The following is a 25,428-nucleotide window of genomic DNA, read 5'->3' on the forward strand; positions in this document are numbered from 1 at the left end:
GTTGGGGCCACTTGGGTCTGCAGCCCAAACCCCGCCTCATTGTTTGGGGCCAGGGAGGGTAGGGAGGGGTTGGGAAGAGGGCCCGGCAGGAGGTAATTGTCGCCTTTGCAAGGGGAAGGATGGCTTGCGCCCTGGGGACTCTGGGAAAAAAGCCCACTCTGGTGGCGCGGATTGGATCTCCGCACGAACCTAATAAAGATGACGTAACTAAAGATGTCATAAATAACGGGTGGAACGTTAGGCGGGGGAGGGGCGCGCGGTTGCTAACGTGAGCGCTGGTGTCGGCACTGGCATAGCGGTTCAGCTCAGATGCAGGATGTGGCTCCTGCTCCTCACTGGCCTGGGTCACTGCGCCTGGGAGCCGCCGCACGTTATGTCCCGGCTGCGCCTTTGGTTGCCACGGCTCTTCCTCACGTGGCTACAACTGTGGCTTCAAGTCCAAGCAGTTCAGCCTCCGGAGTGGGCCCTGGGCCCCGTCCAGGTGACCCCCAACTCCCCGCGGCTGACAGAGGCTTGGTCTTCATACGCCTCACACCCCCCTCCCAAATTGCCCCATGCCCTTACACCCCTGGCAGAAGCCGGGGGCTTTAATTACTTGACGTCCTCGTCTCCAGTCCAGATGTTGGCCCCGCCTCATCAGGAGTTGACTGAGACTGAGGCTCCATACCCGGACACGGGTTCCGTTGCAGAGCTGCCTACAGGGCCAGATCAGTTTGCTGTTCCACATCAGGATCTGAATAACAAACAAACCCAACATCAAAAGATCCCAGAGGCGGTTCCAGTGCCAGACTGGGATCAGAATCAGCCCTTGGTTCTGCCTTCTCGACACAAAAGTAAGACTGAAAACATAGGTCTAGATCAGGCTGAAGGTCACCAATCAGTTGAAATACCTGTTCCACCTCTAGGTAGTAAGAGCTCAAAACCAATGAAGTTTATTGTTTCACCCCCAAACCTGAAGAAAGATCTACTTCAGCGTCAACGGCTTGCCAAAGCGTCAACAGGCCAATTTGAAAAACACACTCAGGGTCTAGAACAACAGTTGCAGGGTGATTATTTAGATCCCAGTATGGATGCCTTTTATCCTGAGGAGAGCCTATCTAGGGCTTTTCTGGGTAGCCCAGATGAACCTCCAGAGCCCCCAGAGGAAGCTGTAATTTCTCCATCCCAGCAGGAGGCCCAAATTTGTCATCCAGAGCTCACTGAGGAGGCTGAATCTTTACCCCAGCAAGAGGCCCCTGCCCAGCATCCACAGACCCCCGAGGAGGTTGAATCTTTTCTACCCCAGGTAGAGAAACAGCCTCAGCAACCAGAGCCCACTGAAGAGGTAGAACTACCACCACTTCAGCAGGAGGCTCCATCTCAGCCTTCAAAGGCCCCTGAGGAACTAGAAACTTCAAGTCCTCGGGAAGCCCTAGCCCAGCTCTTGGAGACACGTCAGGAGGTTGTAGTTCGACTAGTAGCACACCATGGGGTAAGTGAAGCTCAGCAGTCAAACTTGCACAATGTCACTGTTAAACCTCTGGATCTAACACTTACCATAACTCCACAGGTCACCAAAGAGGTTGAACCTTCTCCAGTCCAGCAGAACACCCCATCTCAGCCTCCAGAGAGCCCCGAGGAGGTTGAACCTTCTCCAGTCCAGCAGGAGACCACAGGTCAGCCTCCAGAGCCTCTTGTGGAAGCTGAGCCTTCTCCAAGTGAAAAGGAACAACCAACTCAGCGTTCTGAGCCTACAGAGCCTCCAGCAACCCAGCAGGAGACCCCAGCTCAGCTTTCAGAGTCTTTTGGAGAAGCTGAAGCTTCTGCAACCCAGGAGGAAACCTCAGCTCAGTCTCCAGAGCCCCCTAATGAGGCAGAATCTTCTCCAACCCAGCAGGAGATCCCAGCTCTATCTCCAGTGGAGATAGACCCTTCTGCAACCCTGCAGGAGCAACCAGCTCAGCCTCCAGAGCCTCCTGGTGAGTTTGAATCCTCTCCAACTCAGTCTCCAGAGCTCTCTAACGTGACTGTAGTTTTCTCTCCAGAGCATCCTGTGCCAACAGTTTCTCCTCTAGGTCAGGATCAAGCTCAGCTTCTGCAGCGGCCCGATGTCACTGTTAAACCTGTGGGTCTTGCACTTATCGTAACTCCAGCATTCACTAATGAGGTTGAAACTTCTCTACCCCAACAAGAAACCTCGGCTCAGTCTACAGTGTCCTCTGAGCAGTTGGAACCTTTGTCAGTCTGGCAGGAATTTTCAGATCAGCATTCAATCCCCTCTGAAAATGTTGAATTTTTTCCAGTTCACCAAGGACCCCCAATTCAACCACCATACCCCGAGGTGACATTTCAAAATCCAGAGCAAGTTCAGGCTCACCACCCAACCTTGATTGAGGTCACAATTCAACCATTGGACCTTGGACTGACCAGAAGGCCAGAACCCACTAAGGAGGATGAACCTTCTCCAGTCATGCAGGAGACCTTAACCCAGCCTGCAGAACCGCCTAAGGAGGTTTTTGTAGCTCAGCCTCCAGTATATCACAATCCAATAGTTCCAACACCAAATCAGGATCACACTGAGCCTCCAACATCACCCAGTATCACAGTTAAACCTTTGGACCTGGAGCTTACCACAACTCCAGAACCTACTACAGAGTCTGAACATTCTACAGCCTGGCAGCAGACTACAGCTCCCCCTCCAAAACACCCTGAGGTGACACTTGAACAACCAAACCTGTCTCAAGTCACAGTTTCACCTGTGGACCTGGGAGTTAACATATCTCAGCAACCAAGGCCATCTGACACAGTTCTTTTTCCTTCGACTCAGTATTCAGTATCCACAGGTCTTCCTGGTGTAAGATATACCCCAGAAAAGAAGCAGCCAGAACAGAATGCCACCACAAACATCAGCATATGTGAGCTCTGTACCTGCAAAAATGAGACGCTGTCGTGTGTTGGTCTCAGCCCAAAGCAGAAGCTCCACAGAGTGCCTGAGCCAGAGCCTAACGCCTACAACGGCACCTTCACCATCATGTAAGAATTACCCTTCCTCATTTGTTCTCTGCATCCTGCCTGAACTGGCAGCCTTTCTTCAGGTCTTCCTGGGTCCTCCTTATCTCCCCAATCCACATTGACTGACTTTCTGTTTCCACCTTTTGTTTGTCAATGATTCCTTATCTTCATTCTCCTTCTTACTATTTTTCCCTCTCCTCCAGTCTTTTACTTTTAATTGCCCTTATTTTTTCCTTTTCCATTTTTTCCCTCATTATTTAATTCCTTAAGATTTATTCTTCTCCCATCTTTACTCCACCCTCTTTACAGCAACATGTCCTCTCCCCATCTCATTGGTGGTAATACAACAATGTGTTTAAGAGTAGAGATTCTGGAGCCAGACTACCTGGGTTTGAACCCAGGTCTGTCATTTATTAGCTTTATGACTCAATTTCCTCATCTGTAAAATGGGGATTATGGTAGTTATCATCTCATAGGATGATTCCTATGACTGCTAAATCTCCCAATGACTCCAATCTCATTGGGAGATTTAGATGAGTTAATATATGTAAAGCTCTTCTATCAGTGCCTAGCATATATTTTAGTGTTAGCTATTATTATTATTCAATCCCTCAGTTATATCTAGAACTCATCTTTGTCCCCTGGCTTTCTATATGTAGCACCCATTTTGTGCCCAACCCAGGGCTAAGTACTGTGGGAGCCACAGAAGTATATGTCGTTGTCTCCAGAACATGACAATGACAAGTGGGAAGAAAGGGGATATGCCTTAAAAGGGAGGTAATATATAATTAAGTATTAAGAGAAATACAGATACGTGCTGTAATTCACCAGAACCTGTAATCACAGGAGTGTGGAGGTCACAGAAGGCTGCATGGATAAGCTAAATCTTTAGCTGGGACTTAAAGATTGGCTGTGATTTGTCAGAAAAATAATAGGCAGTACGGTCTAGGCAAAGGTGTGACTGCAGAGATGATCAGAATTTAATAGATTAGTCTGGCTGTAAAGAACTGGGTTAGGCAACAATGAAAGATAGGATTATAAAATATCTTGACTATCGGTAATGGGGGTTTGAAAGTTATGCTGTGAGGTACGGGGAGCCACTGCAAGTATTCAAGCAAGAGAGACAAATGCTTAAAGCAAGAGGCTGATTTTAGATTGCATACGTAGAGCGATCTAGAGAGGAAAGCTTGGTTCAGGGAGACCAAATAGAATGCTTTATCAAAATCTAGGAGTAAAGTGAGAAGGGGCCGAATTACAGTAGTTGTGATGGAAGTAGAAAGAAAATCCTGAGAGTACTACAGAGGAAAACCTGACAAGATGTAGTAATTGACTGGAGTTGGGGGACTGTAGTACAGGAAAGAGAAAAATCACATGTGTCGATGGGCAGAATGATGATGGTATAACAGGTGGAAATACAGCAGTTGGGAAGCAGAGTCAGTTTGAGGGAGATGAGTTCAGTCTTAGGCATCTTTTATTGGTGAGCATAAAGCAACCAGAAGGCTCTGTTTGAGTGGAAATGTCCCTCAGGCAGATGGGCAGACAGGTACCCGTTTCGACTTCTTTCTGACTCCCGTGAAAAATGTGCATATAAACTGAATAGTTCCATTGTTGCTGAGGGAAGAGGACAAAGGTAAAGCGAAAGATTCAGTCATCCACTGAGTTAGTGGTTCAAACTGAACCTCAGGCATTTAACAGCTTCTTTTAAACATGTCTTATTCATGGATACATTCTCACTGTTTAAAAAAAGAAATGTCACAGAAGTATATAGGGTAAAATGTGAAAATTCCACCCCACCTTCCCTACCACCAATAAGGTAACTCCTGTTACTGTTTTGATGTGTGTCCTTCCTTCCGATCTCTTTCCTTTGCATTTTGTTCCCCTAATGAGGTAATAACTTTATTCCTTGCTCAGTGACTTGTGCTTTTCCCTACACAATATGTTTAAGAGCTATTTTCGTATTAGTCCCTCTAATTTCTAATTGCCCGTATCCTTCTAACACCTGGAGAGATTCTGAGGGCACTGAGCCAAAGCTTTGCTGTTGCCATAGGATTTCTTAATATTTATTTGCTGATATTGATAAATGTTTGCCATTTTTCTCATTGATTTGTAGGAGTCATTTTAGACACATAAGTGATTTGGGAAAAAAAGTAATTGGCATTATGTATCCAAGAATTTGGACAGATAGGAAGTTCAGGTTCTGAGGAGATGCCTCATTGTTTGTGCCAGCGGCCTCACAGTATGTTTTTATTAATTGTGCACACTGGGAAGCTGTGGGAATTTAAAAGCTGTTCTTTTCTGCATTTGAATATTCCCTACATGGTAGCCATGATTCTTTTCCTTATTCTCTACATTCTTTTCCTACCTATTCAAGCATATGAACTGTGTTTCTTCACAGAAATTTCCAAGGAAACTCTATTTCTTACATTGATGAAAGTATATGGAAGGCATACTGCTGGGCTGAGAAGCTGTGAGTATACTCTCCCCAAATATGAATACAAAAAGCTAACTGCATTGTAAGATCCTTCTTGGTCCAGAATTTTGAGGTCAATACCTGTGAGCAAAGGTATTTCCCCTTCCATATCCCAAAGCAACCTAATGATTGAAATTCTGTGTTTATTTTAAAAATTAAATTTGGCAGGACCTCTTTAAAATCAGCAAGAGACAATTTAAACTTATTTTCCATTATACAAGTAATACATGATTATATTCTCAATATATAAGAGTGAAATAACAGGTATAGTGAAAACCCTCCTTTTGCCCTAATCCCACACCCGCTACTTTGAGTTTAGTATTAATCCTTCCAGACTCTTTTCCATACGTTTGAGTACATACATATTTACAGATAGCAAAAGAGGTTTGTGTGTTTTTCTTATCTTTTTTACATAATTAATATCCTGAAACTTGATTCCTTCATTTCATGATGTCTTAGATTTCTTTCCTTCCCAGTACATAGAGGGTTACCCCATTCCTTTAAACTCCTGCATAATATTCCATAGTATGAATGTGTTACAGTTTAGTAATGCCCCTATTGAAGGAGGTTTAGATTATGTCCAGTTTTCTTGTTACTTGCATTGCTGCCATGAATATCCTGGTACATGCATTTTTGCGAGCCTGGTCGTTTATTTCTATAGAATAGTTATCTAGAAATGGGATTGTTGGGGTGAAGACTATTTAGATATAAAATTTTATTTGCCCTCAAAAAATTTGTGCCAGAAAAAAAAAAAAAAGTTGTACCAGCTTACCCTGCAGTCACCATGCTGTGATGACATTCATTTCCCCACACCCCTCCACCACTGGAGAGTCTCACTTTTTGTTTTTTTTTTTGCTAATCTGACAGATGAATAAAAGGGGTCCCGTCTGAATTTGAATTTTCTTATTATTTGCGAAATTAAATATCTTTATATGTTTACTGAACATTTGTATTTTATCCCTGAATTGTCTGTCCTTTGCCCATTTTTCTGTTACTATTTTTTTATTGATTTGTAGAAAAAGTCAGTTTAGACACATAAGTTATTTTGGAAAAAAAAACATTCAAAGTAATTTTCATGACAGTCTGTGGTCATATCCTTAGTTCAACTTGAATAGACGTCATAAATGACTTCTGAATTAATAACAAAAGACATAACAGTCAATCTAAAAACTGGTATTATGACCACCCTTAAAGATATGCCCCCTTAGTCTGATATCTTATTGGTAATGAAAAAAATGCTAGAACCAAGCACTTTTTTAAATTTACAGATTTCCTAAATACTATATGTAGTTTATATTCCCCATGATAGTACCTAACTTGGAGATTTTATTTCCCAATCTTGTAAGAAAAATGAAAGTCATTTGGCACAAGAAATAGATAACTTAATTTCCTCTGGGAGTGGAGGGGGGTGGTAGACTGAGGGACAGAGGTAAGAGAAAAAGTTTGAATTGTGTGCTACATATTTTTGGAATTTTGAGATGTGAATATATATTACATATTTTTAAAAAATAAATTGAGATTAAAAATTAATTTTTAAAAAGCATGTGTTTGTGAGGCAGTACACTATAACATGAGTCTGGTAAGGTTTGAAGATTTCTAAGTCAGCTTGAGGTTTATACCTTATAAGCAGAGGTTCCTAACTTGAGGTCAGTGGTTCCCCAAAGCAGAATTTCTTAATCTCCCTCCTGCTCCCCCATGTATAACTCTTTGGCAAGCTGCAGAAGCTTATGTTCTTGGGATAATGTTTTAAAATGTATAATAAGTCAAAATATATACAAAAACAAAGGAAACCAACTATATTGAAATCGTTTTCAGAATTTTTAAAATTAGTGAAATAGTAATAAATATGCTTCTCTTAACACTTTAAATAACAAGATATAGTGGTAGGTCTAATAAATATTATAACTCCAGGGTAGTGATGAGAATAAATGATATTTTGTGGTATCTGCAGCATATACGTGATATGAAATGACCTGTGATTTCTATTGGGGACCAAATTAACTATGCAGCTGATCTACTGTGGTTCATTGCCTACATTCATAATGGAAGGAGGTGCTGATTTTAGTTAGAGATTTGTGAAAACTGAGATGTACTTTTATTTCCCATCCAAGGTTGGCACTCTGCATTCAGTCCTCTCTATTCACAGACCTCTGCCCTAAAAGGATGATCCACAAGTCGAAATTGCGTGCACACTTTTGCGTGTGTTCAAGAAAGTGCAGTTTTTTAGGGAAAAGCACCATTGCATTTATGAAATTCTCAAAGGATTCTTGCCTCAAAAGATTGAGTCACAAATGCAGGGGAGAAAAAAGACATTTCTTTTCCTGTAATTATCCTCATGAGTTATGATAAATGGATAATTTATTTTAAATAAAAGTATCTGATAGTTGATAATTTGTCACTTTCTGAATTCACTCAATAAATATTTTTCGAGTACGTACTATATGCCACGAGCTGTTTTACATGCTAGGGTTACAGGCCCAAGAATGAAACAGCCCAAGTATCCCACTTCTCAGGAGGTTTACAAATAAATAGAAATAAGTATATAAGTATAATAAATAGATAGATATAATTTCAAGCATTGCTAAGTACTTTGGAGAGAGAGAAAGCAGGGGAAGGAGAATAAATCAGTTCCAGAAAGGCCTATTGTTTGCATTATATATATAGTTAAATCAATCAAACAAACAAACCCTGAGCCCTCTCAATTTCCTACAAGATTCGGAGGTGGAGAGAAGGTTAATTGTCAGTAATACAGAATCAAGAATGAATGTGAAATTCAGAAGATTGCCTTAGACCTGAACCCTGGTCTTTCTTAAATGTTACTTCATGCCTAGTTTTGATATTTTCATGGTGTGAGAAAGTTTTAGATCTGGCTTTAACTCTGATTCCCCATAGTTTTAAAATATTTTCTTCAGTCAAAATGAATATTTGAAGTTCTACAGATTAATGTATTTTATTTCAGTTATTCAGTTATTGCTTATTTGAAGCCCCTTTTTGGGTAATTTTTTGGTGACTGACTCATTCTCAGTCTAAACTTTACTTCCAGGCTGAATTTACCATTGTTAGTTTTAAAATTTCTACTGTCCTGTCATGCAAACATCTTCATAGAAAGAAACCCAATTAATTTGAAATACATACTGTTTGGTTAGCCCCTGTCCAACCATGATATTCAAACTCTAAACAGTCTGATATGGGCATCAGCCAATCAGAGAAGACAGTGCCGAAGAGAGTTGAGGACCAGCCCCATCTCTTTGCTGTACTTACTGAATCCTTGTCAACGTTCAAAATTATAATTAGTATATATGAGCTCCACTTTTGTGTAGCCTTTCTTCATACACCATCATTTCCTGTGATGTTTGTATATCATTTATGGTATATACCTACAGTTTTGTTACGTGATATGGGGAGGTAGAGTTTTTTCCTAGCTTTGATGGTATGAAAAGGGTTACCATACATGTCGTTGGACATATTGATTTGGTTTTTTTCTTTTTGAATCATTTCCATGGAAATATGAAACCACTACTTAGAGGTGAGAAAACAATCAATCTTAACACCATCTGTTGACCATTCCCCCTAACATATATTCTGACAATCACTGCGATTCCTCCTAAAATGGTGAATTTCAAATTGAGGTCAGGGTCTTTGAATCATGCTCAGGGCTCCAAGAGTTCTTTGTGGGAATTGAAGTCTTTTGTGTTTTTGTTTTAGTGATCTTTTAAAAATGTGTGTGACTATATTCTGTATAATATGAACCACCTTCATAACTGAGTTGCAGGGTTTCCAGGTAGTAATATTTTAATTCTCATAAGCTATGAGTAAAGAATTAATTTATGAGCTGAAATTAAGCTATGAGATGGAATTAATATAAATATGTGACCAAGAGACACCGTGAGTGAAAAGCAGAACGTTTTAAATGCAGAATTCAGTGGAGATAGTTTCACATAACCTGTGCTCAGATCCCCAAGGCTCCTGAAGGATGTACCACTGTTAATATCACCTGCAAGGAAGGGAATTCTTCCAGGCAAGAGAAACCTACCTTTGACATCTTATAGAGTTTCTTCTATACTGGCTCTCTCCACCACTCCCTCACTCCACTCTTGGGATACAGGCTATGTGCCTTCCTGCTTATCAGATATAAGAAACTGGTGCAAACTGACCCCCCCCACACACCTCCCCACAGCATGTTCCTAGTCTTTAGTGTGAGACCAGGGGAAGCAAAGTGCTTAACATTCCTCGGGCAGACCCAGGGGTCAGGCTTGACTGTGAATCCTTCCTGCTCCCTTCGTTCTGCATTCTTGAGAAGTCATTGGCTGGATCTTTCAGTTTCCTAATTTATTCTTTAACTGTCATTTCTGCTGCTCGTATACTGAGTTCTTTTTTTATTATTGCTAACACTTTTCATTCGTATATTCCTGAGTTGATTAATGGATGTATTATCTGCTTACATCTGTCTGAGGGTAATAACTGTGCTGTCCTAAGGTTCTCTTGTGCTTTGTTAACTCTGATTCATTGGCTATAAGCTCTTATGTTTGTTTTTGTTTTCTGTCCTTAATGGAGTTGGCTTTCTCACATTGTTTGGTCATTCCTGAGTGTAATTCATCTTTGTAGTTGAGATTCTACTGCGTTTGTTTCCCAGCTTTAGGGGAGAAGTGAAATGAGCTGTTGGGGCTTATTACTCCCAATGGGTTCCCCTGAGAATAAGGCAGAGGTGGAAGGTGCCTTCTGGTGGCTAGTCAGGGAGTGCATACCTTTCTTCCAGGGTTCTGGGACCTTGTCCCCTTTATAACACCAATTGCTCCTGCCTAGAGGAAGACACCTTTTGCTGCCTGGACCAAGGAGGGAAGTGTGGGGTTGATGTGTGCTGTAGGCTGCTCCTACCACACTATTCCAACGGCTCACCCTGTAGGTAGCTCCGGGCCGTTTCTGGTAGGGGGGGCATTTGTGCAGCTGCTCCCACACATTGAGCTAAGGTTGTGAATTTTATGTTATATCTTTTGTATCATTCTTAGCGATTTTGGTGGAAGTTGAAGGGGTGGAGACCTGACATGTTTCAACCTGCCAGCTTGAAATAGCACAACTTCTTAGGAAACAATTTTGTATCCCTAATACATCCTAGACAAACTCAGACAAATATGTATCAGGATACAAATACAAGAATGTTCAAAGCAGTACTGTTTTTAATAAATAAAAACTAGAAAAATCTCAGTCTACACCAACAGTTGAATGAATAATGTCTACTATAATCATACTTAGAAGTCATACACTTCATCAGAAACAGAACGCAAGCCACATAAGTAATCTTAAGTTTTCTGATAGCCACTTAAAAATAAAAGTAAAATGAAACAGATGAAATATATGTTAATTTCTTTTACTTAACCCTTATTTCCAAAATATTATCATTTTAACATGTACTCATTTGATACATTATTAATAATATATTCTACGTTGTTTTCATACTAAGTACTTAAAATATCCAAAGTAACATCATATCTACATGTCTCGATATAAAAGTTAATGAGAGAGAGAGTCATGGACACATACACACTAACAAACGTAGTAAGGTAGATAGCTAGTGGGAAGCAGCCCATGGCACAGGGATATCGGCTCGGTGCTTTGTGACAGCCTGGAGGGGTGGGATAGGGAGGGTGGGAGGGAGGGAGACGCAAGAGGGAAGACATATGGGAACATTATATGTATAACTGATTCACTTTGTTATAAAGCAGAAACTAACACACCATGGTAAAGCAATTATACCCCAATAAAGATGTTAAAAAAAAAAAAGTTAATGAGAGAATCTACATTTCTTTCCCATACTAACTCTTTGAAATCACAATTTGGTTTCTAAATTTTACTACAAATACTTGATTGGTATTTATATTTCATAAAATTTACAGTCGAAAAAGTAATATCACATATGCAAATTGTTGCTAACATAAACATTTTCCAATAATTACATTGAGTATCAGTTTTTTTAAATTTTAGAATAATTAAAGTTAATTAAATTAAAAATTCAACTCCTTAGTCACATTAGCCACTTTCAAATACTCAGAAGCCTCAGGTAGCTGAACATGCAACACTACATACTACAGGCAAAAATGAAATAATTTTACAAAATAGTGTTGAATGAAAGAAGCAATGTGGCAAATAATACATATAATATGATTCCACTTATATAAAGTTCAAGAACAAGCAAGACTAAACTGTGTTGTTTATGGCTGATAGAGAAAAGGCAAAACTACATTTAAAAAGCAAGGAAATTATTATTAAAATCAGGATAGTGGTTACCTCTAGGAAGTCACAGAGAGGGCTGTGATTGGAAAAGGGCACACGGGGGGCTTCTGGGATGCTGGCAGGATTCTTTCTTGATATGAATGGTGTTACGTGGGGATCTGTTTTGTAATTATTAAACAGTTGAACAGTTGTTCAATTGAATTATTGAAGTTATGTATATTTTATGCACAGATTAGTTTTCAAAAAAATTTTAATGGGGGAAAAATTCAGATGGCTTCATTTGCCCTGATACAGTTCTGTGTGGGACTTCCCATTAAGGTTTGGGGAAAGAGAGGAGGGAAGGGCAGCTCTGCAACGTTGGTGCCACCCAGAGCTGGGTTCTAACAGAGACTTCATGATCTAGAGAGTAGACATTAACTATATGATTTGGTGGGAAGAGTTGGTGGTGTGTGTGTGTCTGTGTGTGTGCGTGTGCGCATGCACACATGCGTGATGGAGAGAGATGGACACAAAGGAGGACGTGAAAAGAAGGTATAAATGAAAACAGAGCAGAAATCACCATCCCTAAATTAAATAAGAATTAGGTTGTTTAGGTGGCACCATTACCCAGCTTTCCTTCACATATAGGAGTTAGTCCTATGTAGTATATAGTTGTAGTTATTTTGCATTTTGATCCAGAAATAACCTTTTCATTTTTCAGAAATCTCAGTGAAAATTATTTGACTGAATTACATAAAGACTCATTTGAAGGCTTGCTATCCCTCCGATATTTGTAAGTTAATCATATTTATTTATGAGTTCTTATCTATAAAGTAGATTATCTATAAAGTAATTAAGGGGTTCAAGTTAGATAATCTCTTCAATTTCTTCTAGCAATAAACTTCTACAGCTCTGCAAGTCTGTGTAGGGCCCCAGCCCATCACTAGCCCTAAATATCTCCTATTCATTTTTAATTTTTTAATTATATAGGCAAGGTATAGATAGAAAAATACACTTTAGTTGTAGAGGAAAAGAGCTAATGACGTCTGAGCAATTATAGACTCCCATATGAACCTTGTTATATAAGTGTTCATATACTCTCCATCTGTATTTATATTTTGTTTATGACCTATGGATCAAATGTGGCCCACAGTCCGTTTTTATACAGCCCATAAGTTAAAAGTGATTTTTAAGGGCTGTAAATGAGAAAAAAAAGAAACGAAGAAAAATAAGTGACACACACTGTATGTGGCCTGCAAAGCCTAAAATATTTACTTATCTGGCCTTTACAGCAAAGGTTTGAAAAAGTTGGTTTAGTGAAATGAGACGAATTAAAGTTAACCTCAAATTGTCACCTACAGGACAAGAAAATATAGACCCTTTACATTAATATGAATGCCATTAACTCATAACTTTGATAATTTAATCTAAATTGAATTAACATTTAAATATTAAATATTTATGCAGATGAATTATGTAAACAGTATTGTCAAGGGACTTCCCTGGTGATCCAGTGGTTAAGACTTTGCCTTCCAATGCAGGGGGTGCGGGTTCGATCCCTGATCAGGGAGCTAAGATCCCACATGCCTCATGGCCACAAAACCAAAACATAAAAAAAAAGAAGCAATATTGTAACAAATGCAATAAAGACCTTAAAAATGGTCCACATCAAAAAAAAAATCTTAAAAAAAATTAGTATTGTTAAGAACACATTAAGTTACCAAAAGAACAAGCTGTTGTTGAGGATTTCAATGCTGGAATTGTGATGCCAGTATTAAGAATGTTTAAGATGATGGTTAAGTGGTATATTTACAAATGTTTACACTAAATAAGGATATCAATAATGCCCCTAACAAAAATCTCTCCAGCCTTTTTTTTTCTTGTTTTTTGTTTGTTTGGTTTGGTTTTGGGGCCACACCACAGGACTTGTGGGATCTTAGTTCCCGGACCAGGGATTGAACCCAGGTCCCCAGCAGTGGAAGTGCCGACTCCTAACCCCTGGACAGCCAGGGAATTCCCTCTCCAGCTTCTTTTTTTTTTTTTTTTTTGCGGTACGCGGGCCTCTTGTGGCCTCCCCTGTTGCAGAGCACAGGCTCCGGACACGCAGGCTCAGCAGCCATGGCTCATGGGCCCAGCCACTCCACAGCATGTGGGATCTTCCCGGACCGGGGCACAAACCCGTATCCCCTGCATTGGCAGGCAGACTCTCAACCACTGTGCCACCAGGGAAGCCCCCTCTCCAGCTTCTTTATCAAAGAGGAAATGCTTGCCTAGTATTTCTCTTTATTTAGGGATAAGGAGATAACAGTGTTTTTTGCTATAAAAGCTCAGTTTTTGTCCTGTGTCCATGGCATCCAAAGCTGTGTATATCATTAATCCTTATTAAACCAATTAATGATCCTCTTTAGCAAATAGATTCTTCTTGCAAATATTAAAGGCTTAAGGGAAGTGGGTATAAAGAGACTCACATGACCCTAAAAATAGTTCTTTTAATTATCAAACCTTCCAAGCCTTAAGGGACAACCACCTTTATATTAATCTCTTCTCTGCCATCTGGGCTCCAAACCTTCAAACACAGTTTGGAGAAAAACAAATAAGATAAGTGCTCAGTGGACTAGGCCCTTCATTACTTCTACTATGAAATACTTTATAATCTGATTATTTCACGTTAGCATAAGTATTCTCATTCTTAAAAAAAAAAAAAAGCCAATCAATAAAAAAGCGAAAAAAGCATATGCTAACAAGCACTATGCCTAGTGTTGTAAACACGACGACGGGTAAGACAGGATTCCTTTTAGCAGCTCATGATCTCACAGGGAAAATAAACATATAAGCTCAAACCATAATGACAAAGTGCTGTGGAGGAACCATGAAGTAATAAAATTACATTTCTTTTAAAACAGTTATTTCCTCCTTCTATCCACTCTCCAGCTATATTTTGATTTTATAAATATTTGAGTTTGCTTTATGTTCACACGTTGGCTTTAAACATGATAGACGATGCACATAAGCAGTATCTAGTCCATACTTTGAAGGAGTTTATACTCAGAGGAAATGGGTTGCAAAAATAGCTATATTTAAAGAAAGAAATGAATATGGGCAATGAGAGCTATAAGTTGGTATTGGAGCACAAAAGAGGGAAAGAAGACTTCAAATTGCATCAGGGAAGATGTTACTAGAGCAATGCTCTTTAAATGGGACCTCGAAGGGCCATTGGGTATCAATGACAGACATCTTGGGAAGAATAAGCTTGCAAAAGGAAAGTGGGAGAAAGGCAAAACACAGGAAAAATACTCTGAGTACCTGTAGAGTACAAGTGGGAAGAGTAGGAGATGAGAGCCAGATCATCTAGGGCTTTGGAGGCCAAGCCAAGGATAACATGCCCAACTACCATGTTACCACAGCAGGGCTTTAGGACAAGCTTTAGCCTGCAACAGAACCAACCACTGGGAGGGCTTGTGAAAACACAAGCTCCACCCCCATAGTTACTGATTCAAGAGGTCCCCAGTAGGGCTGAGTATTTGTATCTTCAATAAGTTCACAAGTGATGCTGGTATTTGAGAACAACTTCCGGAGAGTTAATCTGGGGATCGCGTGGAGGATGGCTTAGAAACGGAGAGCGAAGAGATGGAAACACCAGTCAGAAGACAGTTATACCCATCCAGGTGAAATGAGAGACTAAGCTGGAATCAATGGAAATAACATAGTCAGCTATAGTCAAGACTAGGTATTTTCGAATAAAAGTCAATATGATAGAAAGTGTAATACTGAATTAAAGTTACATATTAATTGAGAGGAGTAACTTCCTTTCAAGTTGTGTGAAAGGGTATCTTTTATTTCTTCTGGTAATGAATTGGCCTAGAAAAACAGAACTATACTGGGAAGTGTGTAAATATAAGAATATTCCTTTGAATATTAGAAATTATAATGATATATAGAGATAAAAACTTTGAGCTCATAATCTAGAATTTGATAAGACCAGAAAAGGTGGAATCTAATCAATGCTTCTGCTCTCAGGAAAGATTACCTCCAAAATCTATCAAGATCTATAGTTGTATATTTAATTTATGAAGATCCTCAAGGTGAGACTCTTAAGAGAGGTGAAGGCAGGGTTAGGGGCTCTGGAAGGTTCAAATAATAATTCCTAAGGTTTGGAGTTTAGACCAAAGCTTCTTATTTATTATTATCATTCTAACCTCTACTAGTTATTCCTACTAATTAGATATCTAATAGCTAATGGAGGCAATATTCTCCTTTTCCTTTTCCTAGAGATTTATCCTGCAATAAAATACAGTCTATCGAAAGACGTACGTTTGAACCACTACCTTTTTTGCAGTTTATGTAAGTTACAACTATAACTTCATTATATTTGGAATTTTTATAAAGCTTAATTTTTATAAAATTAATTTGTTACTCATTTTGAAATGTGATTAAAATTCCTACTAACATTTTGTAGCAAATCCTTTTTGTCTCCAGCAAAGATTAGTGTGAGAATTATTACACGGATCAGAGTGAATCATTGTAGAGCAGTGGTTCTCAACCAGGGTGATTTTGCACGCAGGTGACATTTGGTAGTGTCTGGAGACATTTTTGCTTGTCAGTACTGTATATGCTCCTGGCATCTAGTGGACAGAGGGCACAGATGCTACTAAACATCCAACAGTGTACAGGAGAGCCTCCCACAGCAAAGAATTATCCAGCCCAAAATGTCAATAGTGCTGCCTTTCTGGAGAAATAAAGATCACTTAACACAAGTATTTAATGAGCATTTACTATTTTGTATCTAATGCACCACATATAAAATCATGAAAGTATAAATCATAGTATCTTCCACAGTGAGATTTCATTAGTGTATGGAGGGAGTAGAGATGTTATGTTTCATCATATGTAAATTAGAATTATTGCCAAACGATAACTGTTCTGAAAGAATATGTATTTTTCTTCTTCTTTTGCTTGTGTCTCTTTTTGTAGAAATCTTGGTTGCAATTCACTCACAGAACTGAGCTTTGGAACGTTTCAGGCCTGGCATGGAATGCGCTTTTTACACACGTTGTAAGTGAAAAAGAAGATGAATACATGTAAAAAACTGTGTGTAAAAACACCATGAAGTTATTGGTTAGCTGGGTGTAAGCCCAGTTTGAATTCTGGAAAGTATGTCTTGAGAGCCATTTATTTTTTTTTCAAATGAGGAAACTAAGGTACAAAGAGGCCAAGAGACTTGTTTAACTCATGTATATATAAAGCTCTGCTTTCCATAGTACCGATCTTTGGCACGGGCAATAAAAGGCACCAAGCAAAAACGCTCAGATTAGCGTTGTCATGGAATCCCACTGATGCCTCTCCACTATGCGAGTGGTCCATGAAGTTCCGCTTTTGAATTTAAATTTGATTCCTGCTCATGTGCAAAGTTCCTAACTGCTTAAAATGTATGCAACACAGAGCTGCAAAGAACTAAGTTTAGCACCCAGTTCTTCAGGGAGCAAAAGGTGTGGGTGCTTCCCCAACCATTATTAGCTCTTTTAAATGGTAAAGCAGAAAGAATTCCTGAACACACACCATAGGGCTCTCCCCAGCCACCCAGAACATTATTTTTCAAAAAGCATATATCTCTGAAGTGAATTATCTGTTGCCAGTAGGAACATTTGTGGTATGGAAAAAGATGTTGTGTTCAGCTGTAGTGTGAAAAATATAAGGAAAATACATTGTTGTGGCCTAATTCCATATACTTTCTTTGCTGACTACTCTTCAATAAGAAGTGTGGGTTTTACACCCCTTCAGCTCAAAAATTCTGTGATTTCTCATGACACAAGGAAATGATAGTGGGTACGTTCAGTGGCCCGAAGGCGATTTTAGACTCAAGGTAAAGAGCTCTTCTACACCTGGCTTTGGAAAAGACTCTTACCTGTCTTGTGGTTCAGAAATCCAGTTTCACACAGTTCACACATTTTGGTTAATGAAGGTGTTGAGGCTGTGTCTGGAGCTGGATTAGCAATTCCTGCAGATGTCTGTCTTTAGCGGCCTCCTTCCTTTCCCTTGTTAGTTTGCTGATGCCTTCCTTGGGGAGAGAGCACCAGGGTCAGGTTTTCTTTTGCCAGCACATCGGAGAGCAGGCTCATGACACCCCTTCACCGGGAGGTTTTAGTAGCGTCAATACAACGTCTTAAACTCACCACCTTTCCTAAACATCCTGTAACACCAAGAGTTCCTTATAAGAATCTGAGTTTCACTATAGTTATGTAGGCAACCCAGGAAAATACATTGTGGAAATAAATAAATAAATAAATAAATAAATAAATCACAGTTTAAAAATTAATGAATTCATTCAAAAACATTCCCTGAGTGCCATGCCCACTGTGTGTCAGCACTGTACTAGCTGCTGGGGATACAAAGACGCGTCGGGCAGGGACTTTGTCCCCAAGAAGCTTTCATACTGGAAGGAGAAAGATGGATGTTGATGGGAAAACATATATGAGAGCCATATATGGCTCTTGTGGTCTTCTAGCATCTATGCAGCAGGGTAACAAGGTGAGGGAGGGGAGTGATGAAGTAGAAAATGGGTGGTAAGTTAGAAAAAATTTGTAATGGAAGAGGCACCAACTTGTTCCTTTTGAATTTGTGCTCCTCTTAAATGAGAGAAAAAGGTAGTGAAAGAATCAGAACTATCTGGTGTTGGAAATAAATTAGTACTGTACTCCTGAAACTCGTTCACAGTTACTCTCAAAAGATCGTCACAGTATAGTCAGTCTTTGTTTGGGGCTAAGTCTTTCTAATAGAAAAAGCTAATTTGCTTCAGGAAACATTTGCCATGATGAGATATAAACTTTATTGCATCTCTTTCCAAAGGCAAGCCACCAAGGGAAGATGCCACCCTCGAGTTAGGTCATTTTACTACCCTATAATGAAATATTACTGGGGTGTTTATAAGTTGCCTGCATTAAATAAGTTTGGAAAAAGGCCCCAGCTGAGGTGGATTTATCATGAATTCAATGAAGCTTAGGTTTCAGGGCTCCTCACCTGCATAGCTCCCTTGCCAGGTCTTCAGAGGGGTCCTAGCGGTTTTTGTATTCATAACTTTGCATGTTTTTATTAGATATGATTTCCCAAAGTAGATGAGGTTCAGGCCCCCACAAAACCTTGATTCATCACTGGGTTTCAGGTAATTGTAAGACAGTAGGTTTCTTGAATGAAGCCTCGATGTTATTGACAAGCATAGGTGAAGTAGTTAGCCGTGTGGTAGTCTATTTTAAATCCAAAATCTACCTCAAAGATGAGCCAAGAGCTTATTCATTAATAAAGTACCACTCTTTGAATGGTGGTAGTAATCATATCTCTTTCAGATAAAATCAGGAATGAAATATATTATGGAAAACCAGCAGTGGTTGATAATCCTAAATGTTAAGTATACTTTTTTTTTCTGACTTTAAAGTGTTTCTCCTTCATTCACCTATGCAGGTGCAGACTGATGGCTTATTTTTAAAAATTCTTTTAGTCACTTCATTGGTTCTAACAATACAAGCTCCATGATTTTAGGAACTGAAGAACTCTACAATGTAAAAAGTCTATGTAACTTAACCAGTCAGAGCACATTCACATGCTGGCTTGTCTGTGGTACATCAATATTGTACCAAGAACATAAGCACTAAGAGAGAATAAGAGGAAAATCAAAGCCTTATTATCCCTATAGAATTATTTACCCCATTGTTGAGAATATCAGTGAGGGAGGTGGGGCCACACTATGAAGGCAAATTGAGCTGCGGTCACAGAGCCGCCCTAATGCTCCCCCATTCAGCTAGCATTGGTTTCCTTTAGATAGCTATGAACACACAAAAGCTTACACACTTCAGGGTGCTGTCATCGCTTTTTGCTATGTACTAGAATCCTGGCTGCTTCTCAGATTTACAAAGGCATAAACGCTAAAAACAAAAATAACTTGGGTCTGCCCTTTGGGGTGATTCATGGTGGCTGTTTTATTTGTAATACTTCAAAGTTTTGAGATTGTCACACCTAGCAACTACTATACTTTTCTTCTCCCAACTGCGTCTTATTCTTCCCACCTGTAGTATTTTCTCCCATTCTATATGTTTTCTCACTTTCTTGATAGTGTCCTTGGAAGCACAAACTTTTAAATTTTTATAAAATCCAATTCATCTATTATTCCTTTGGTTGTTTGTGCTTCTGGTGTCATATCTAAGAAACTGTTGTCTAATACAAGGTCATAAAGATTTACTCCTGTGTTTTCTTCTAAGAGTTTTATAGCCTTAGCTCTTACATTTGGATATTTGATCCATTTGGAGTTAATTTTCATATACGGTGTGAAGTGTAGGAGTCCAGCTTCATTATTTTGCGTGGGGATGTACAGTTGTCCCAGCATCATTTGAAAAGACTGTTCTTTCCACATTGAATTGTTTTGGCACCCTTGTTGAAAATCAATAGACCACAAATATGATGGTTTATTTCTATACTGTCAGTTCTGTTCCATTGATTTACATGTCTGTTCTTATTCCAGTACCACACTGTGATTGCAGTAGCTTTGAACTGAGTTTTGAAACCAGGATGTGTGAGTCCTCCCACTTTGTACTTTACCAACATTGTTTTGGTTTATTCTGTTTCCTTTAATTGCTATATGAATTTTAGAATTAGCTTGGCAATTTCTGGAAAGAAGTCAGCTGGGATTTTGATAGGAATTGCAATGGAACCATAGGTCGATTTGGGAAATTAGTGAAATTAGTGAAATTTTAATAAGATTATCTTCCAGTCCATGAATCCAGCATGTCTTTATATTTATTTAGATCTTCTTCAATTTCTTTCAACAGTTTTGTACTTTTCAGTGTGAATCTTGCACTTACTTGGTTAAATTTTTCCATAAGTATTATATTTGTTTTGATGCTGTTACACGTGGAATTGTTTTCTTAATTTCATTTTTGGATTACTCATTGCTGGTGTGTAGAAATAATATTGATCTTATATCCTACAACCTTGCTGAACTCATTTATTAATGCTAACAGTTATTTTCCTAGATTCCCAGGAATATGTCTTGTGGTCTTCCAGTTTCTCAGGAATACATTGGAACATTTCAGAGTCTCTGTGGACATCTCATTCCTCAGCTTTTCTTTTTAAGCTTTTCGGTTGGGCTGCTTTTTGCCCCTAACTCTTATCCATTGCCTCATGCAACCGCCATGTTAAAATATTTGCTTGAAAATGTTTTCCAGAAATGCCACCTGAGGAGAGGCTTTTCTCACTAGATAGCTCTGAGTCAGCTCAATGGCAAGCCTTTCAAGTGAGGTCTCCCAGGGGACCACCAGACATGTAAAACAATGACAGTTCTTTGGGAATGAGGCTTTGAAGGACCTCTCAGTCCATGCTGCTCCTTCTGGTACCAGGGATGTGGGCTGTTTCTCAAGGCTACCACTGGCATGGAGAGCAAAGTTCAAGGACAAGTTAAAGCAACACAGATCTCATTTTTCTTTCAGAAATTAATTTGTTTTCCTTGAATAAATTGCTCCCCAATTTGCTGCCAGCATGTTGGTTAAATTTCCAGAGTTCAGAAGTTGATTTTGACCATTTTTACCAGTTTTGTTGTTGTTGTTATTGTTATTTTTGCTTCTATGGAGGGATGAATTTTCAGATGTCCTTCCTCCATCATTTTTACTGATTTTCCTGCAATTTTAAAAAAAATCTATAAAGTCTCAATGTCCATACACTAATTAAATATTTATCATGAGACATGATTAAGGAAAAAATAAATAAAAAGAGAAAATATAATTCTCATAAAGGCTTTCCCAGATGGGTAGATGAAGTTTGAAAAGGTATTTCTATATTTAGTGCTCTGCAAATTAAGGTTAAAGTAACAGATGTTTTAACGCCCCCCCCCCTTTTCTTTTCATTCAGGTTAAACACAGGCTTTAGAGTCAGAACTAAGTTCAAATTCTAGCTCGGCTTCTTACTAGCTTGATGACTTACGACAAGTTATGTAACTTCTCTGTGCCTCAGTTTCCTCATTTGTACAATGGTGTAATATATATATCATATAAGGTTACTGTGAGGATTAAATGTTAAATGCTGATCACAGATGTCTGGCAACCCAAAAGATATTAGTTTTGATAATTATCTTTATAATATTCTGCAAAAATACGCTAATAATTCTTGAGTAGAGTTAACCTAAAGTCAGATATTCTTTTCTTTCTTCCTGTTTCTTTTGGGGGTTTTTTCCCCCTTATTTGTTTTAAAGAACTAAGAAAAAAAAAAAAGAAAGAAAGAAAGAAAGAAAAAACTGAGAAGAAAATCTATTCCAGGATTTTGGAATAAAATTTTGTTCCCCAAAATTAATTTGTTTATTTTATTGTTATATAAACAAAATGTTATTTATTTATTCAGTAAACATTTATTAAATACCTAGTAAATATTAGGCACTATGTCAGTCACAGGAATAATAATGACAATAAAGTGTGACCTCTACTCTCAAGTTGACAATCTAGGAGAGTGACAAGTAAATAGCTGATTGCATACACAGTAACAAAGGCTATGATACAAGAATACACACGGGACTATGTGATGGGAGTATGGCTTTCACCAGTTCCTCTTGGATTTATCTCTTCTTCTTTGGCTCCAGAACCAAGGAATTAGCCCTATTTTTGTCTTTAGCTGGGTAGTTTAAATCATGAAATTTTTAAAAATTTGTAGAGATGAAAGAAAAACACCTTGAATTATGGAAGACACTAGAAATAGTACTTTTTTACAGAGCAAGGGCTTCCTACCAGCATAGTCACTTCGAGGGTTTTTAACCTAAAAAGTTCTTTGGCATATTTTTTCTTTGCTGGCCACTTTTTTTCTATTTTATTGTTTGTTTGCTTGTTTCTCTTCTCCACTTTATCATCTAGAGACCTGGGTAGTTCCCAGTGAAAGAGTGTTTTACAGATTCTAAGGGTGATTTATAGGTAAAGACAGAAAATGATTTTTTTTTTAACCTTCAAGTTCCATACCAAAAAAAATGAATATAAGCTTTCATGGAAGTAATTGAAAATGCAGATAATTTTAATTCCATTCCATTTTTCAGAATTCTCAATCGTAATCCTTTGACAACGGTTGAAGATTCTCATCTTTTTAAATTGCCAGCATTAAAGTATTTGTAAGTATTGCAACAGTTTCATGGATCATGAGATAATTTCTGCTCCTTTTTACTTTCGTCAAAGATTGAGTACTTTAGCTAAAAAGTCATAATTTAGATTTTAACTGGGTTATTGAAAATAAGAGTTATTGGCAAAGAAAAGGATTAAGAAAAAATATATACGGATAAGACAGCCCCCAGAGTATGAAAACAGTGTTGAAGAACACAGATAGATATGGAACATGTAGATGCATATAGGAATATTATTTATCCCAGAAAGAAAAAAGGAATAAGGGGTACATTATTTTTTTTAAAGAGTGATCAAAAGAGGTAGATGCAATTGAAAATGAGAAGTTAGGATAATAGAAAATGTTTGTACTGTTCAGCACCAAGGTCATTAATTTGATGATGCAAATTTAAATGTCTTCAATAAGAGCTGTTTTGGATTATCATCCATGGCAAGTAAGAAGCCAGAATTGAAGTAATCACATGTTAAGTATCTTTTTAAGTTTAGAACTTTTGTCTTTGGGTTTTCTATCATGCATGTTTGGGCTTCTCCTTCAGAGACATGGGAACAACACAAGTGTCACTTACAACAATTGAAAGCATCCTCATGATGACCCTTGAATTGGAAAAACTGTAAGTTGATTTTTCTTACATTTATTTTCACTCAGTTGTTTTTTTAGGTTTGTTTTATTATTTTCTTAAGTCAGGTTTGTTTATGTATAATTTTCATTTAACAAAATTCACTATTTTTAAATATACAGTGTGATGTGTTTTGACAAACGTATAGTTCTGTAGCCACCACCACATTTGAGGTAAAGAAAACTTCTGCACTCCCAAAAGACTGCTCATGTCCCTCTGTAGTCACTCCATCCTCCTCTCTCTACCAGCCCCTGGCAACCACCGATCTGATTTTTGTCTGTATAATGTTGCCTTTTCCAGAATATTTTATAAATGAAATCATGTGGTATGTAGCTTTTTGTTTTTGGCTTCTTTCACTTAGCCAGTCTCTTTGGAGATTCATCTGTTTTGTTGCACCTGTCAGTAGTTCATTCCTTTTTATTGCTGAGCAGTATTCTAGTTGAGTGGATACACAGTTTGTTTACGCATTCGTCGTTTGATGAACATTTGAGTTTTTTCTAGTTTTTTGGCTATTATGAACAAAGCCTCTGAAAACAGTCACATGTGTGTCTGAACATATGTTTTGTGCGAACATATGTTTTCATTTCTTTGGGGTAAAATCCCTAAGGGTGGGATTGCTTCATCATATGCTAACTGCATATTTAACTTTTTAAGAAACTGCTAGACTGTTTTCTAAAGTGCCTGTGCCAGTTTGCTTCCCCACTGGCAGTCTATGAGTGTTGCAGTTGCTCCACGTCTTCACCTGATTCTTATATTTAAAAAAAAAAAGTTTAGCCTTTCTAGTAGGTGTGTAGTTGCATCTCGTGGTTTTTGCCACATTTTGCGTTTCTGTAATAGCTGATGATGTTGAGTGTCTATTCGTGTGCAAATATATTTTAAATGAAGTGTCTGTTCAAATCCATTTTTAATTGGATATTGTTATTGAGATTTAGGAGTGCTTTATATAAAAAGCAATGGAAAAAGTCCTTTCTCTCAAATATGTGTTTAGTAAATATCTTCCCCCAGATTGTGACTTATGTTCATTATATTAAAGTGTCTCTGAAGACTAGAAGTGTTCAATTTTTGATGAACTCTAATTTAGCAATTTTTCTTTTTTTTCATATTTATTTAATTTATTTGGTTGTGCTGGGTCTTAGTTGCGGCAGATGGGCTCATTAGTTGTGGCTCATGGTCTTCTTAGTTGTGGCATGTGAACTCTTAGTTGCGGCATGCATGTGGGATCTAGTTCCCTGGCCAGGGATCGAACCCGGGCCCCCTGCATTGGGAACTCGGAGTCTTAACCACCAGGGAAGTCCCTTAGCAATTTTTCTTAGATGGTTTGTACTTTTTTGTGTCTTATCTAAGAAATCTTTCTCTGAGACCCCATTGTCTAACCCATAATGACAAAGATTTTCTCCTATGTTTTCTTCCAGAAGTTGTATAGTTACATTTAGGTCTATGATTCATTTTGTGTTAATTTTCATATATGTTGTGAGGAAAGGGTCAAGTTTCATTTTTTTTTTTTTGCAGTTTAAAAAACGATTTCTGTAGGACCCTATTGTGACAGTTTATTACACAACTTACTGCACCTTAAATTGTGCCATCCCCCTTACAATATGGGAAGCTAATAGAAACTTTCTGTTATGCCCAGGCTAGTTGAGGGGATTGCATGAGATTACTATGCGGAAAGGGCCCTGCATTTAGCAGTCTGTTCCAACCGTCTTTGTCAGGTCAGCTGACCAATGACCGTCTTCACCACACCGTCACACATTGGTCACTGCTCTAGCCTCATCTTCCTCAGCCTCCCACGGCATCTGCCACAGTTGCGATCCCTGTCTTGTCAGCTAGATGCCCTCCTCTCTGGATATTAAAAAGTATTTCCCTATGTAACGGCAATACTGTTCACACAGTACTAAATAAATTAAATTCCTACATGATAATATTACTTAATAACGATTTGCTATTCAAATTTCCCCAATTGTCTCTCTCATATAATATCATTTCTTTTAACAGCTTTTTGAGGTATAATTGA

The 25,428-nt window shown here is 38.6% G+C and overlaps 1 protein-coding gene across 1 annotated transcript in view; it reads left to right on the forward strand.

Moving 5' to 3' along the window:
- The first annotated feature begins 214 nt into the window (after window positions 1–214).
- The window catches only part of LOC111166294 (leucine-rich repeat-containing protein 37A2-like), a 43,282-nt gene continuing 18,068 nt past the window's right edge, over window positions 215–25,428 (forward strand). The window contains exons 1-7 of the mRNA XM_089901823.1: window positions 215–3,012; window positions 5,387–5,458; window positions 12,390–12,461; window positions 15,938–16,009; window positions 16,640–16,720; window positions 22,722–22,793; window positions 23,337–23,411. Coding sequence (XP_089757949.1) covers window positions 317–3,012; window positions 5,387–5,458; window positions 12,390–12,461; window positions 15,938–16,009; window positions 16,640–16,720; window positions 22,722–22,793; window positions 23,337–23,411 — 3,140 coding nt within the window. The 5' untranslated portion in view covers window positions 215–316. The remainder of the gene's footprint in view (window positions 3,013–5,386; window positions 5,459–12,389; window positions 12,462–15,937; window positions 16,010–16,639; window positions 16,721–22,721; window positions 22,794–23,336; window positions 23,412–25,428) is intronic.

The sequence above is a fragment of the Delphinapterus leucas genome, chromosome 19 (assembly GCF_059928025.1).
Source record: "Delphinapterus leucas isolate spDelLeu-1000000601 "Yukka" chromosome 19, BTC_Dleu_Yukka2, whole genome shotgun sequence".
Lineage (NCBI taxonomy): Eukaryota > Metazoa > Chordata > Mammalia > Artiodactyla > Monodontidae > Delphinapterus > Delphinapterus leucas.